Source organism: Takifugu rubripes, chromosome 11, assembly GCF_901000725.2.
Source record: "Takifugu rubripes chromosome 11, fTakRub1.2, whole genome shotgun sequence".
NCBI lineage: Eukaryota > Metazoa > Chordata > Actinopteri > Tetraodontiformes > Tetraodontidae > Takifugu > Takifugu rubripes.
The window spans coordinates 8,105,826-8,122,295 of NC_042295.1; the positions used below are offsets into that span (position 1 = coordinate 8,105,826).

Sequence of the window (16,470 nt, forward strand, 5' to 3'; positions counted from 1 at the left end):
CATTAATAAATCATTTAGTATTCGTTTCTGAAATTACATTATATACAATCAGATATTATCAATGACCTGGACGGAATTTGTCATTAATTGCATTTTAAATTAACTTTCCACAAATATCTTTTAATCTTCCGGTCTCATTGTTATTTATGATTTGTCGCCATCATGTGGATGATGACAGGAACTGTAGTTGTAGCTGGAGGCTGATTTTTGACGCATATTCAGCATATATATATTTTTTAAATTTCCCTTCAATACTTAAGATCACAAATGTACTAAAACCTTTTGAATATTAAAAAGATACCTTTATTTTCCATTCACCATGTAAAAATCGTGAAATTACATTGGAATTGGTTCATTATTCTTAAATTTGAGTTGGAGGCTTGTCAGTAAAACACAAAAGAGAAATTTCAAAAAAGACAAAAAAAAGAAAGAAAAAGATTCAGGTAACTAAGGCACATGATGGTTTACATTTCTAATGCATTAGGAATAATAGTTACCGTCATTTCTTAACAAGGGCAGTGATCATTTTGGAAACATGATGCGTAATCAACAATGACTTTTAACACAAATGTGGCTGAACTGGGAGCAAACTGGAAATATCGCAGCTCTGGGTGAGAGGCTAATAAATCTACTGTACATTTAATTTGGTCTCAAAATCACAATATTCAAGAACAACCTTTGAATTAAACAACCCATTATAGTAAATAGCCACAAAAGGACTAAACTTTAAAGGCAAGACAACCCCAACCACAAGCATATACTTAAATGTTTTCTTTAAAACTAAAACAGTGTCACTTGTGTCAAGGCAAGATGTTGAAATTGACCATTTTCAAAGCCAGTCTCCTTCAGCTATGTGTCTCCACAAAAATAAATGCAGCGGCGCTCCAACATCCTGGAATGGCTTCATCTCCCTGAGGAATAACTCCGACACTGGCTAAAATCACAACACGCACCATTAAACCCAGTCAGTTGATCATTTGTATAATCAAAAATGCTTCACACGTTTAGCTTTGCAGGTCGTTTCTCTTTAAACGGAGCCGACCCGAGCGATCGGGCTGTGCTTCCACCGCACGTCTTTGGGCCTCAGAATTCAAAACTGCCATTTTGCAAACTTAACAGCCCCTCAGTCCTTCTTCCTGCCGTGACCATTAGCATCCGCCATCTCCCGCTGGTCTCTCCACTTTTCGCTTTTCCTCATGGCGAACCTAACGATGTCCACCAGGAACACCCAGGACAGGGCGTACATGGCCACACCCCCACACTTGATAAAAAACCTTGGTCTGGGAGACACCAGCTCGCAGTACAGCATGGCGCCGCCCACGAAGATCCGCATGGCCACGAACAGCAGCACGAAGAGCGCGTCCACGGCGTCCCCGAGCCGCGTCCCGTACTTTCCCGTCTGTTTGAGGAACCAGCGCGTCTGCAGGAGGGGGTTGGTGATCTCGCTGCCGAACAGGACCGCGCAGCCCTCGATGCCGGACTCGCCCAGCCACAGCGTCAGCAGGATTCCCAGGATGCTCATGGTGTGGTGGGCCAGCATGACAGCTCCTTCGGTGCGGAAGTAGACGCACCAGGCCATGTCGAAGACGAAGTATCCCAGACTCAGCACCAGGGCGCTGATTTGGAGGGGCGTGTTCTTGGTACCTGCAGGAACAACAATAAATGAGTAGAGGGACAACAACTACTTTTTCTTGTATCTGAAGAAGCTGTTCGTAGCCAGACCTGAAGCCGCCCCCAATTTACCGTCTGTTCCTCAGAATTTAAGCGTCTGTCCTCACCTGGATAGCTGAAAGGCCAGGGTCCGTCCACGTAGCCGATGTACGCCGTGATGCACACTGCCAGGATGCCGTGCAGCAGGGTGACGAGGCGACAGTTCCACTCGTAGCTCCTGGAGCCGTTAACGCCGCACAGGAAGCAGTACAGCGAGGCCCAGAGGGACAGGGACAGAACAGCTCCGATCACTACCGCTGTCATCCTCGCTTCTGCAGACAAAAACAGCCAAACAGATAAAAATCAGCTTGACACGTTCCCTGGAAAAACCTGCCAACTTGGGATCACATTACCCGACGCACGGAGGCAATTCTTGCTCTGTTATACTGCTTACAGTAGAGACAGACGCCGTCCTTTGTCAGCCGCCAACAATTCGCCTTTGCTTGAAATATAATGGCTCTTTAGTTGGCAGGCCAGAGATCTGGTGGGGTGAGGGGGACGTCTCTGCTGTGACGTGTGCACAAGAGTCAGACCATGGGGGGGAGACTCAATTTTCAAGTTTTACAGTCAGCTGAGAAACACTTTTCAGTGTTTGCCCTGTGAGGTGTTTGTGAAACCACGGAAATGAAGACCTTAATTTGGATCTTGCTGCAAAGCTAAACACATAATTAAAGTGCAGAGAAGGAAAATGACTTAAGGTTTGCAGTGGACTGTAAAAGTCTCTCTTTGCATGTCTCCAGTGTTCAAACCTGGAGTTTGAGTTGGGACACTTGTTCAACACACCCTGTCCTGTTGCCTGAATAAACTGACTCAAGGGTAACATATGTTCAGCATATAATCAGGAAGAGCTGGACCAATGAGTGCAAACAGTTCAGTTTTGCACGATTTAAAACGTTACAATACTTTAATTAGGTTATTGAGCAGAATGAGAAGAAAATATTGGTATTTATGACTAGGGTTCTGGGACAGTACTGGCTTTTACCTTGAGATGAATTCCCCAATAACAAAATAAAGGTGTTTCCCGTTTCTAAATTGACAATAATGCGGCTTTAAGCATTCTACGTAATGTTTTTCCCCACATTTAGACGGCAGCATCATGCTAAAGCCACCAGGTAGCAAGCTAGCATTAAATGCTAACAAACCTTTTGATCATGCATTCTAACATATGCACATGTGCTTTGTTACCTTGTGGGTGCGCATGTATCCGTGTCCTCCTTTACATGCTCCTTGTTGTACGTCCAGGCGGAGTATTTCTTTAGAAGAGACTGTTTACTGATGTTTTAAAGAGCTGCTTATTTTACTAACGTTCCGTGCGACCTGCCGGTACCAACAAGAGCCTCTTTCCCGGACCTGTCATTTCCCTACTGCATAATCTGCCACCGCGCATGCAAATGTGACGAGGCGTGGAGCTTCGCAATGAATATGTCATAAAAACAAAACCAGTTCGCAGAATATGGCAGGCTGATGAAAGAGGGAGGGAAACCGCATGTTTGCGCCTCAGATGCTCAGAAGCATCAGGATGAAGCACAAGATTGAGCAGTAGCGACACCCAGTGGCCAATCAGACGAATTACACGACTTTCTTCCAAACGCCTTATGAGTAAAATATTGGGGAAAATAGATTATCTTCCAGTTCTTATACCTTTCACGGATGAACTAGTACCTCAAAAGTACCCTGTCTTGTGTTTTTAGTAAACAGTATTGTAGCCAGTTATGCTTGATAGCCAGATGGCTTGATAGCCATCTAAAATAAAACCATGTACAATTAAAGAAAATATTACACCGATAATACTCAATCCTTTCTTGATGTCCTGTTAGTGTTACACAATCATTTAAAGCTGGGTCCAGGCCAACAGTGATAAAAACTGTTTCTAATTTTATTGTGACCTAATGGAATGGAAAAAACTGTCCATGCAGTGCAAAGAAAGACTTTATTAAAACGATTTTCGTAAAACACAACCACTTTAAATGATACATGATCGGTTATGCTTTCAGATTCTTCTTAAGGCAACTTATTTACATCATAGTCAGAGCTCTTTCATAGAAAAAATAAGTTTATCAACTACAATTGTAAATTCGTCAGCGGGAAACATTAAGGCACTTGATCACCCACCCAAAAAGTCACAAATCCTGGTTGGATCATTTGGTTCTTTAGTTAGCAAGTGGATGAACACTTGATTATGGTTGAAATGATGATAGAGGCTAGACGATCACAATTATTCCTCTCCGTCTTTCACACTAAAATACAGGCAGAAAGAAAGGAAGTTTGGTCCGAAGGATTCAAGAAGTGCTTCTTGAATTAAACTCAAAAAAAAAAAAAAAATCGAATGCATAAATTAAAGATATTTAAGTGTTGACAGGCACAAAGTCAACCAGAAACAAGTAACCACAGTTCTGGCACAGAGATCTAAGTGTGGAGTACCGCGTTCCACCACAAGATGGCGCCACGAAAATCCTGCAACTATCAGTGAGGTGGCCGCTTCTACATAATCCACACAGTGAAAACAAAATTGTTTTTAAGATAGAATTTTTACCGACTTTGGTATATTTATACTGGCATATGTGGGCAGCAAAGAGCTCAGACACATCTATCATAAGTGGCAGCAGTGTTTAAACACTTTTGTTATCAAGGACCTGAAGTTTAGATGTGTGAAAAATCACAAAAAAAATAAAATAAAAATCCACTGAGGTTAGTTTAAGAGGCGAGGTTTAAGATATAAAAATAGTCCTCCATGAGTTCACTTTGCGACTGAAATAAATTAAGCTAGTATCGCAGAAGCCTTCTGTCATTCAGGGGGCTGAATCAGAATGACCATTTAGCTGGTGATGAACAGTTTTTATTTCACAGAACTTTGAAAGGGAGACAAATCCGCCATCTACATTTTTCTTTTGTCGGTGTGACTCCTCCCATCAGAGCCGGACTCCGTTGTCGTTCCTCTGCTGGTGTTTAACGGAGCAGAAACCTACTGTCTGAGCTCCAAGCAGCTTATTTGAGAGGTGGTTGTTGTTGGCATCAGTCAACTGCTCTGATCTTCCCCAGTGAAAAAAAAAAAAAGGCACAGAAGTAACAGTTTTTGGCCTACGTGATGAGTCCGTCTTCCTTTTTCTTAGATCCATTTCAGTTTCAGCTGGAACATCTGTAATTGCCCCCACAGACCTGAGATAGCTTCACTGACTGTCACGTAAACTGTGGTCCAGTGTTTCCGTGTTTACTTTGACCAGAGTGGGTGGAGGACAGATGGTGGATATTTCACGTGTCTTCAGCATCCTGGAGCTCTAAGTCTCCTCGTCCCACAGACACAGCTGTTTCTGTGGGACGTAGAAGGTGAAGTGGTAGCCTTTGCTGCAGCTTTTTATGCCGCATTTGTAACTGGAGCTCTTGCCCGTGCCGTCCCGGCTGCGGCAGTACTTCAGCAGGCAGGGGTACCACTCCAGGCGAAGGCTGTATGTGCAGAGACATGGCTGCCACATGTCTGTGGTGGAGTGGCAGGCCTGGAAGCCCGGAGCCTCCGCCGTCTGTGGCAGCATCTCGAATGTGGAACCATCCACCCCTGCAACACAGGAAGGGGGAGGAGGAGGCATTACCACACAAGCCTGTGGAGGGTGAAACAATAGCCCACCACCGCCCGAGTCATGTGAATTGCCCGCTCAATTAAAACACTTCATCGAACCGGAGTGGGCGAGGAGAGGGGCTAAAATGAGGGGAGACGGCGGTAAAAGGGCAGCTTTGTTATGCTAACGTACGGCTACTGTGCCGATGATGGCGCGGAGCGCCTGGTGAACCGTGACGGCGGACATTGTTTCCTCCACAACAGCGCTGTCATGTGGATTCTCCTCAGCTCGACTCATTGGGACTTCATCGCTCCGAGGATACTGGAGCATACGGCTTTGCCAATGTCATGCAGGACTCCGGTGGATTGGAATGACTCATTTATAGACGCTCGAGCGTTTTTATCTTATCAGGAATGTAATGCTGCATGAGAGGAAAAGCACAAACAGCAATATAGTCTTATCACAAAACCTCAGATATACTCTGGGATTGGACTGGGAAGTAATTTCTGTCATGTAAATGTGTACCAGCAAATGGTTAAAGCCTGAGGTTTGTTTCAGGATGATCGTCTAATTTGTCCTACTAGAAACTTTCCATTTAGCCTCCTACCAGTACAACCAGTCTCTTTTTCCACATTCCCAGTCACCGAAACCAGTGGCTTCTAATTGGCTTTTTAGGAAAGGCAAAACTACATCAACACGATGCAATTTTAGATGCCGCTGCCACCGCGGAGAGACAAATTTTAGTGTTTCAGAATTTAGCACCTTGCAGAACCAGCGGCACTTCGTGCTTGCTTTGTTCTGGCGGGTCTCCTATATTGTCCAACATATTACGGCCACAATCGATTACCATATTTTCCGGACTATAAGTCGCACTTTTGTTTATAGTTTGTCAGGGAGTGCGACTTGTACTCCAGAGCGACTTAAATAAATACATTATTACAGAATTTCACATGTTCATTATTTTCACACTGACAACCACAAGAGGGCGCTCTAGGCGTGTGTACCTGAGGAACGAGTTCCTTTAGCGACACAGAAGAAGAAGCGGTGCTTCGTCTATGGAGTTAGACTTGATTGTTTGCTCGGATGTTCTTTATGCTATAGTTATCTGAATAACTGTTAATTTGTTACGTTAACAAAGCAGACACGTCCTCAGTTCATTGTGGGTCATGTAGCCGAATTTGTTACGTTAGCATACCGTAACCCTATTGCTAATCCATGCTAATTGCCTTTCAAGATGAAATGTATGTTCTTGGTCTCGGATTTTATCAAATAAATTTTCCCCCAAAATGCGACTTATAGTCCAGTGCGACTTGTATATCTATTTTTCTTCTTTATTATGCATTTTTTGGCTAGTGCGACTTAAACTCCAGAGCGACATTAGCTGGAAATCCACTGACCTTTGTCCAGCCAGTGTTTGACATCGGCTTCCCTGGTGTAGATGGCTTCCCCGGCCTCGCTGCACATGTTGTGGATGTGGGAGCTGAGCTGCCAGGCCCGACTCAGGTTGACCGCCACGCTCATGGTCAGCTGCTCTAGACCTCTTCGTTCCTCCGCCAGCCGGATGGCTTGAGGGTTTTTCTGAGGGAAACCAGAAAACAGGCTAAGCGACAGGAAGTCTTCACAGTTTGCCACCTGGGTCCGCCCCGTCGTACCTGTCTGAGCCGGGCCATCGACTCGCTAGGGATGATCTCGTTGCGGTTCAGGCGGGAGACGAAGCACAGGCCCTGGTACTGGTTCTGTCCTCTTTCTAGCTCACCCAGGATGAGAGCCCGGAATATCTTGACATTCTGTAGGAGACATTAAGTAGGAGATGAGTGGCTGGATGGACAAACGGACGGTTTTTAGAACCTCGTCTCTCACTCTGGTGATCCGTTTTAGTTTCTGTGGACTCCTACAAGCTGGTTTATTTGAGCTGTCAAATGAAAGCTTCGGGGTCTGGTTCTCAACGCTCTTATCAGAGTTCCTCACATGCCATAAAAGATACAAACGTTGGAGCATGTTGCTTTACGACGAACGGGTCAGAAAACTGTGACACACAAGCATACACTTGTAGCTGTTGGCAAGCGTGCACGAGTTCTGGCGCCATCGCCAAGGCCATAAACAGGATGTGCAAAGCATGATTGGAAGCTCCAATAGTTGGATAAGCATCCTCATATTCACACACATTCTTTTCCTTCTACATTTGTGAGCACTTTGGTAGACATGATGCACTACCCAGCTAACTACTCTCACCCTAACCTAAACCCAAATCTAAACTCTAAACCTTCAAACCGTCCTTTGAAGTTGTGAGGACGCAGTCAAAAATGCACACACAGACAAACACACACATACATTTGGCTCCTGCTTCGAGGGCCTTCAAACACCCCTCCTCCACCGTTCACACACCCGTCTGAAGTCAACGGCCTGTAGAGTCGCAGCTTGGAGCTTTTCACTCCCCGAGCAGGATGACCGATAAACAACCCAGAGATAACCTGCCCGAGTATTCAGGGGCCACTTCCTGTTTGCTTAAGTGCGCGTGAAAGTCGTCTACATTCAGGGTCTTGATGCTGCGCATTTCTGGTTCCTCACCCAGGCCAGGCCCCTTTTACGATCTTGTGCAGCACACAAGGAAATCATTGATACCAGTTAACATTTGGGCAACCGTTTCCTGAGTAATTATTGATGCGCCGACCTGGTTTGATACCGACTCCAGGTTTTTCTACAAGCTGTTGGGAATGGAAAAATGGCCTAAAACAGCAGCAAAAAAAATTCAAAATTCAAGGTGTCAAACGTTTCTCCGGCTTTGATAAGGAGCCAGCGCTCCTGTTGAAATGAGACTTGAAGGGACACGAATGAACTTCATAAGACCCCGGGGAGAGGGGGAACATTCCCAGCGGAGGTGGCCGGTTGGCCCCAGATGTTGGGAGACACACGGGCCGCCTGAGACCTCCCATACTGCAGACACATGGATGTGAGCGGGGCCGCTGTGTATGAATGTGTATGTGTGGGCAGGGATGGAAGGGGGGGAAAAAAATGGGGGGAGGCACTCTTGTCAGCCACACTGAATTGCCCCAGGGCCCTCTGGGTAATTACAGAGAAGTTGCGAAGCCCCACTAGATCTTAGGATCTTACTCACTGCTAAAGTGCAGAAGCTGCAGTCTCCTCCTCCCCCTCGTGTCATTATGTGTCCAGATTAATGATTGTCTACATCTACCAGCCTGTATTTGACACAAGAAGGGATCAGCAAGAGTGTTTTCAGTACTTATTACTGCATTCTGGAACAGCTGGGACTCCAATAGTGCTGTAAAACCAGAATCTGTGATCACTGCCAAGCAAAAAAAAAAAAACTGTAGTTGAATGTCTAATATTGTTGGCACTTCAAACCTTAATCTTTTAAAATGCCTACATATATATTTTAAACTATCTGCTGTCAGCCGTCATGGACTGAGCTGGTATAAACCAATCGTTCATAGTTCCAGGAGTATTTTCTTGAGTCTTTCATTTTAATATAACAATCTAAAAATTCGAATAAATTATGATCCGTATATGAAAACTGGGTGCATTGTTTACATTGGATGGGCTGTTACTTGGCATGTTATGCTAAACTAAGCTTAAGTTAACAAGCTGCTGGTTTGTGGTTGCTTCATATTTAGTGCCCAGATGTGAGCGGGGTTGTCTCGTCTCCTTCTCTCTCAAGTGGCTCTTAAATTTTCTTTAATAGTGGTCATTAAAAAGCATAGACAAAAAAATTATGTTTCTCGGGTGACATTGTTTCAGAAATGACCATCCAGGAGCACAAAAGGCCCCAACAATGACTTCATCTGCTCATCTCAAAGCAGGACGCCAAAGACTTGACATCTGCACACACAGACTCGGGCTCAACATGTGATTAAAGAAACACATCAGAAGAGGGAAAAGAAGAGTTCTGCTGTGATTAAAGCTGTAAAAACAGTTGTCAGGATGACAAACGCCATGAGAGAGTGCGCTCAGAAATGACCAGCTTTCTTAACACAACACTTTAAATATGCAGGCAGCACGGCTGATGTTTTTAAGCTGGACAGAGAAAAACTGCTGATGGGGAGAAAGATACAGTATGACAGGATATTACATATAAAATCTTATTTTGGGACAGCAAAAGCCGGAAAGTTCCACATCCTCTTGTGAAAGAATTACTGTAGCTGCCACTGCTGCTAAATACCACCAATATTTAGCAGCCAGGGGTAATTCTAGCTATTCATCTGCATAGAAAAGCACTTTGCCTACATTCAGGGAAGGCAAGACTCGGGCCGACGCACAATTAAAGGTTCGCAGACCAACATTTACTGAAAATCACCAGGTACTGACATAGAGATTAAAAAGAGCGACATTCCCCCCCTCTTCTCGAAAAAGACTGGTAATGTCATAATCAAAAGTACCAGCGCACTCTGGAGGTTTTTTCTTCCCCCGGGTAAATGTCAGCACGGCTATAAATAATCCGCACAAGTACAGATTCCTCTGCATCGCTCCTCGACAGCCACGACTTAGTCCAGTAGCTGAGGAACGGCGCTGGCCGAGGGCCAAACACAAGCTGGTATTCATGCAAAGCGACTGCGAGGTGGCACTAAAAACACAGTTTAACGCAGGCAAGGCAGTGGGCCGGTTCCATCACGGTCACCTTTTGGTGGCCCAGGTTATTTAAGAAGCAACAAAAGCCCATTCAGCCACTCAAAGGGCGCCATTTACAGTGAACACTCTGCACCACTGTTGAGGTAACCCCAACGCGCCAGACGCATTTCATCCAGCGTGCGCGCGCAACCTAACTGGCTGTGAAAGCGTGCACAATAAAGGCGAGCCCACGGCTACAAGAATAACAGGCTTATTTTCCCGGGGCTTGGTGGAAAAGTCCTGATGAAACCGCCGCATCTCTCACTCTGGGTGCCATTCTTCCTGCGCCAGCTCACACCAACACGCATGGTTAGACAGTCAGACGCGGATTTACACACGCAGAGATCCCCTGCGCTGGAGCTCCTTCCTGTCCTACAATCCCCTCTAAGACCCCGGTTGCTGATAAGTCCGATGGCTGGCCGGAGATGACCGCCAGGCAGCCACGCTCTGGTGACTCATTTGGAATCACCGGGGGTGGGGGTGCATGGGTCAGAAAGCCTGCCCGAATCACTGCATTTCTACTCCACCAACGACCCGTCTTCCTGTTCCAGCCCAGTCAAAGAGCACAGGTGTAGCAGGGATTAGAGATCACATAGGGAGACGGAGGGAAAGAGCGCACGCAGACAAAAGAGGCGGCGGAGAGATGCTTGACTTGAAGCTAATTACACAGGCAAAGGCAGGAATGCGGAGTTGCATTTTGGGGCCCATCACACCTGGTCGTCCAAAGAGTGAAGCAATTAGTAAACAGTGGAGGTGAATGGACACGCCGGAGGCCTGGACGGTCAACGGCATTGTGTTCACTTAGAAACCAGGATCACACAGAGAAAATCCGCTTCACTAGCAGCGGCTCAGGTGACGACATTCCAAACTTTAAGGTTATTTGGCAAGCCAATGGATGATGTAACCCTTCCACAGGTGTGGACCCTCATATCTTGACTATAGCTGACGGAGTTGCCCCGTCAGCTGCGTAGAGAAATGGAAACCGAGGAAAACCCTGAGGTCGGACGGCACATTGGTATCATCACCGTCACTGAGGCAGCAAAGCACAACTGCGTAGCACCATGCAGCCCCCAGTCTGCCATCGCGGGAGGGAAAATGTGAAAGGACCACAAAAAATATGCATGTGGCAGATGTCTCTGCGTGAGTTTGGGAATGAGCAGCTCTCCCCCCTTCATCAGCAGCATCACTGATGAACATCTGTTCCGCTGGTGGGTGGAGGATAAAGGATAAAGGCATCAACAGGGGCTGCGAGAGGCCAAAGGGGGGCAAAGAGGGATCTCAAAAGTGGGGAGAACACCCCCTCCCCCATCCAACAATGTCAAAACAACAACAGCTTCCAGGAATAGGTGACACTTGCCTGTTAGGAAAGACTTTACAAGTTTGTGCAAGTGACAAAGTGGGGCCGAGGTTTCAGGGAGTGAGTAAGAGGCGAGGCGTGCCAAGAAAAAAAGAAAGAAGAGAAAAGACAAGAGAGGTAACTGCTCACAACCAGCGCAGCAATCATTTGCTCCATTTGGCAAACACAAGCACTTTCGACGAGCCTCCCACACACAGGAGAATTCTGCTCGACGGCTAATAGAATAAAAAAACAAAGTCCAAATACATTTTCACCTTGGACATGAATCATGAGAATGGAAAAGCCCAGACAGAGAGGCCAGAAGAAATCTGCCCCACTAACCTCCATATTCTGATCCCAGGACAGTGCACGAGGGTGTGCGGCGGTTTGTTTTACAGTAAGCTCGTATTGTTGGGCGTATCCACTGAAGGCTCTTCGCTTTGAACAAGATGCAGAATGTACATTAGCGGGAAGAGACCTTTCAGTTGGAGAGCCCGGGGATGAAACCCAATCCGGTTTATCGGGCCGACGCGGGAATATAATAAAGCCAGGAGTCGTTGTCGCTGCGGCGCCATTATTTACAGAACCCAGACGCATTTAACGTGACGGTGCGAGATGGCAGGCCTCAAACATCTGTTGCTCCCCCCTGGCCCCACCAGTACAGCGGGGGCCATTCATGACACACACCCCCACAATGCTTTGATCTGTTATTGAAGGCAAACATTGGAAAAAAACTTTAACCTGAATTTTAAAAAAATAAAATAAAAAAAACCTCTTGTGAGTTGTGCACGAGAATCCGCATCAGCGCCGCTCCCAGTCCAAACACAGCTGAGAGACCTATGAAGTCACCCACATTCCTGCATTGATCAAAGCCACTGGTTGGACTGGATGCAAACCGTCCTTGACACAATTTCTACATCTGGAAAGCATCCCAAATAGATGAGACATCCCTCCCCCCACCTTGAGGTGGGGTCAAATATTAAATTCAAGGCCTATTAGTCTTAACAGCTGTGAAGCAAACAAACAAATGTCAAAGACACCTCATAATTGTTGCAGAATCTGACTCAACACGACTCAAATTGACTGGAGGTTCATGCAGCTCGCCAGATTTTTCTTCTAGTGTTGCAATTCCGGAAGGCTGACACGGAGCATGTTTGCAGGGTATTACCGCCAAGAGCTTGCAGCCATGACATGACTTTGAGTAGATTCAGCTGTATGTGCTCCGCTAGCAGATAACAGCGGGGCCGACTGACAACGTCTGCCTTTCATAAAAAAAATAATCATACAAAGGAGGTTAACCCTTAAAGACGATGTTACTGAGTTACTCGACATGACAGAGAGGTGATTGGAGCAAGCAGAGCGGCATCATCTTTTCCATATGTGCCTTCGGAGGGAAGGTAATCATCCTGAAAGCACGCACACACACCCACACACACACGCACCCAGATAGTCATAGTGATTCAGCGGCTGGGATAAGGTTGACTGAACTTTTGTCTAACATCCTGCAGATGACTCCGCTGACGGTGTCTAATGGATCCAACATTCAACGTTCCAGACTGGCCAGGGATTTGCAGAGACCGCTGCCGTCTGAGGATGCTTCTAGTTGTGAAACGAAGCGCCGTTTTTATCATAAACGCTGCATTAATGAAACATGCAGCTCTACTCATTATTAAGAGGAACAACTCTTCCCAAAGCCTGAGCGGCACCTCCACCTTCGGCTGCCTGGTTAATGACACGCCTCCAGCTTTTAACATCCCTGTTAAAACACTCTTTTATTTTTCTTCCCCACATGCAGTCATCTGGACTGTATATTGGCAGCAGCTGGAAGCGACAGCACATCCAACTTTCCATAAATCTCGGGGAGATAGCTCACAAAGGCCGCCTGAAAAACACATGCAGGAGAAAATGTGGACAGGAAAGACAGAATGAGGGGAACGGGGGAGGGGAGGGCAGATAAAGCCGAGGGACCGAAAAGTGAGCTGATGTCAGATGTTCTGTTGGCTGATTCCTTTGAATAAACCAAAACCATGTGTGCGCGATCATGTGCACGCGCGGCATCCACTCTTCCTGAATGGAGACTGGCGAGCGCCTCTTTACCGCCATCCGTCCTCGGTGATTGGGGGCGACGGCCTCCATCTTTCAACTATAAATTAGCCGTTTTGGTTAGTGAAGCAGACGGGCAGATCAGAAAGGTCAGACGTGCCCATTTAATCCTGGTAAATCTCCCCCTGCACATCTGACGGGGCTGTCAGCTTCTGTGTGACAGCAACCATCACGGGTGCATGCCTCTGTGAGCCCACCCCACCTCCTCTGCACAGCAGTTGTCTTTCAGGGACCGACATGGTGGTGGGCGCAGCATCGCCTATCTACAAAAATCATACGTGCTGTACCTTTTAGGGAGGGACACTCAATCCGATGTCCCCTTTTTGAAGAATGCTAAATATGGGGGGGGGGGGGGGTTGGAACTAATGAGAAGCAGTTGTCTTGACCTCTGTGAAACCTCCTAGTTTAAGTTACAGCATCCGGATGTCTCAGATTGGCGAGTTGCACATCATTCTGGGGGGTGCGGGGGTGGGGGGCAACTCTCGGGTGTCCCAGAGGAATGTGCAAAATTGAGCTTTTATATGACAGAAGCTGTAAAATAAGTAAGAGTAAACAAGAGGGGTGTCACTCCCACACAGACACCAGGCAACATTATTTGGATTTGTGACAGCAGAAAATGTGAGTCTGGTTAAGACACAGGGGCCACAATTGTCTCATATCGTCCCATGATCTGAATTGATTGTCTGCCTTCCAAAATTAAGTATGTGGATAACAAAGGAGGGACCCGGGGGACAAAAATAGGTGCTGGGGTGGAATTTGGACTCTAAAACGCAAAAAGAAATAAAGTCCTTGATTGGTGAACTGAGCATGGGTATAGTCAGGTGGAAGATCCCCGTTAATTTCGATTTTAATAATTTAGTCAAAAAAGTGGCGTAAATGCGCACCAGCGGTTCTTTTGGAGAGTCGCGACCACTCACCTGTTTGAAGTCCGCCACATACGTGATGAGGGTCCCATCTCCCTGCTTGAACTCGAGAGATATCGCGTCCCTCTCACTGTCCGCCTCCAACACTTCCTCAGTCACCAGTCCGTCAGAGAGCCGGACCCGGACCCGCAGCTCCGAGCCGAGTCCCGCGGCGACCACCAGCACCAAGGCGCAGAGACGGGCCACGATCCGAGCTGAAGCTGCCGAGGCGCAACTCGCAAACATCCCCGAACACGCAACACTGAAGCAGACTGGAAGAAAAACGGGGGAAGACGGGAAAAGTCTGCTCTCATATCCCCCGACTACCTCTCTGGCTCCTGCGTAAAGTCTTTTCCTTCATTATTCAAAGCGGGATTACAATTTACAGGTCACGGAGCCGGTGATCCCCTGTGTACCACCGATTTCCATGTGAATGAGCAGCACGGTGGTTGGAATCAGACGACAGCCGCGACACTAAAATCTCTACTTCTCACTTCTGGGAGCCTCCCTCGCTTCCATTCAAAGTCCGCAGCTCTGGCGCTGTTGTTGCACGGATTGTGCGCACTTTCCCCGCGGAACCAGCGCTCCGATGATCACACGCTGCTTCTCAGTCAGCTTTGCGTTAATATCTTCTTTTCTCGTCATCGGCGATCCACGCAGTCCCGTCACTTCCTTTTCGTCGGTATCCCACAGCTTGGCCTGGCCTCCAAACTTTCTGTTATGTGTGTGTGTGTGCGTGTGTGTGTGTGAGGTGGTAGTAAACTCTTAAAGCCACACAACCCCCTAAACACTCTGCCCATCCCCCTTAACGGCCTCATGTGATCCTCCTGCACTCCAAAGCAAGTCCCTGAACTAATAATACTCCCAACTGAGAGAGATGTCAGGATTTGAAAATGTGGCATTGTGTAGGAGAGAGGGGCCCCAAAACTGGCACCTGGTGGAAGACATGTAGCCTTTGTGTCTTTAGATTAAATTGTAGATTGTTGTTCAGATTGAGTGAAATTAGATTGTGGCTGCATCAGAAATGAGGAGTGTTTGCCTTTCTTGGGTGCAAAAATGAGGGGAAAACTTTAAAAGTGAATTTTTGCAAACAAAAAAGACATTTTTGTGTCCGGTTTGCCAGTTTTCTGCTGAAACCCTCTTTTTTGATGGGATCAGGTGAAATCCCTCCTATAATAAATCTATCAGATAATTGTTACCTCTAAAGGCAACATATGGTGGATCGACGTGCTCCGGGTGAGGAAACGCTCATATACTCTCCCAACAATTTTAATATGCTTTTACAATGCCCTCAAGAGAGACCTTGACAGATCTGAGGGGAAAGAACTGTCACGGGATGGGGGGGGGGGGGGGGGGGGGGCTTTCATCTGAAGAAAGATCTCATATTAAAAGGTGTGTCTTTTGTGAGTGTGTGCGCTGTTTGTGCACGCTGCAAAGGGGAGCGGCGGAACACCCCGAAGTCAAACCACCGAAGAAGCAGCTTTATCTCTGATGACTGGGTGGGCCGCTGAGGCCCGGGCTGGTGACCCCAGAGATGTCGAAAGCACTCCAATGCAGCTCAGACCAAGAGGCGGTCGCTCCAATGGAGGGGAAAACAAACAGGGAGGCTGTAAAGAAGGGCAAACATTGTTAGCCGGTAAACCAAACCAGGCCCTGGAACCCAATAGACTGGAGGTCATGCAAACACTCCACAGCGATGTGAATCTTGTCCACAGCTATTTTCAGGATACGTCTTAGTTGAAAAGCCGGAAGGCTCATCTGCTCGGTAGCTGCGGAGCTGCCCGCCGTTTCACTCCGCCAGCGCGGGCCGCATCCGCACGCGCAACGGTTCAAAGTGCAGTAGCCCTGCGCGGCTGTTTGCCCACAGATAGCAAAAGTTGACGCAAGCAACAGTGTGCGGAGGGAGTATATGATTAACCAGGAACGCTGCTTTTCACGCCGTCATCACAGAGGTGGCGAGCGAGGTCCCTTCTCAAACACCAGGCTAGAGAAGAAACAGCTAAGGTAGAAATCATGAACACACCCTTCCAAAAAGACAGTTATGTCTTTATCTCAATTTTTCATTGTCTGGAATGGACCGTAGCATTCAACAGGTTCCAGGTGAAATACAGAGAAGCTGTTTGCATTCCTAAAAGCAAAACCTGTGAAAGAGCCACCTCGTTCCCGCCTGGTGAGACCCTCCGCGTGTTTGCTTATTCAGTCTGTCCTTGCAGCTGCTGGAGGCTCCTTATCAGACATGATGTCC

At 47.0% G+C, this 16,470-nt stretch overlaps 2 protein-coding genes across 3 annotated transcripts; both read right to left on the reverse strand.

The window, feature by feature from the left end:
- Nucleotides 1-284: 284 nt before the first annotated feature.
- Nucleotides 285-3,255, reverse strand: tlcd5a (TLC domain containing 5a). Of its 2 annotated transcripts, XM_029843633.1 has the most exons (4): nt 2,896-3,255; nt 2,064-2,217; nt 1,779-1,982; nt 285-1,644 (listed from the first exon to the last, which is right to left on the reverse strand). In XM_029843633.1, the coding sequence occupies exons 3-4, from the start codon at nt 1,972-1,974 to the stop codon at nt 1,124-1,126; spliced, it is 717 nt and encodes a 238-aa protein (XP_029699493.1). In that variant the 5' UTR covers nt 1,975-1,982; nt 2,064-2,217; nt 2,896-3,255; the 3' UTR covers nt 285-1,123. The 2 variants fall into 2 exon arrangements, with proteins under 2 accessions (XP_029699493.1, XP_011606724.2); XM_011608422.2 differs by lacking the exon at nt 2,064-2,217 and having other exon boundaries at nt 2,896-3,248.
- A 366-nt stretch (nt 3,256-3,621) lies between these two features.
- Nucleotides 3,622-14,968, reverse strand: oafa (OAF homolog a (Drosophila)). Its single transcript, XM_003968460.3, has 4 exons — nt 14,241-14,968; nt 6,914-7,048; nt 6,659-6,839; nt 3,622-5,260 (listed from the first exon to the last, which is right to left on the reverse strand). Exons 1-4 carry the CDS (start codon nt 14,469-14,471, stop codon nt 4,986-4,988), a joined length of 822 nt encoding a protein of 273 aa, XP_003968509.1. The 5' UTR covers nt 14,472-14,968; the 3' UTR covers nt 3,622-4,985.
- Between the last annotated feature and the right edge of the window lie 1,502 nt (nt 14,969-16,470).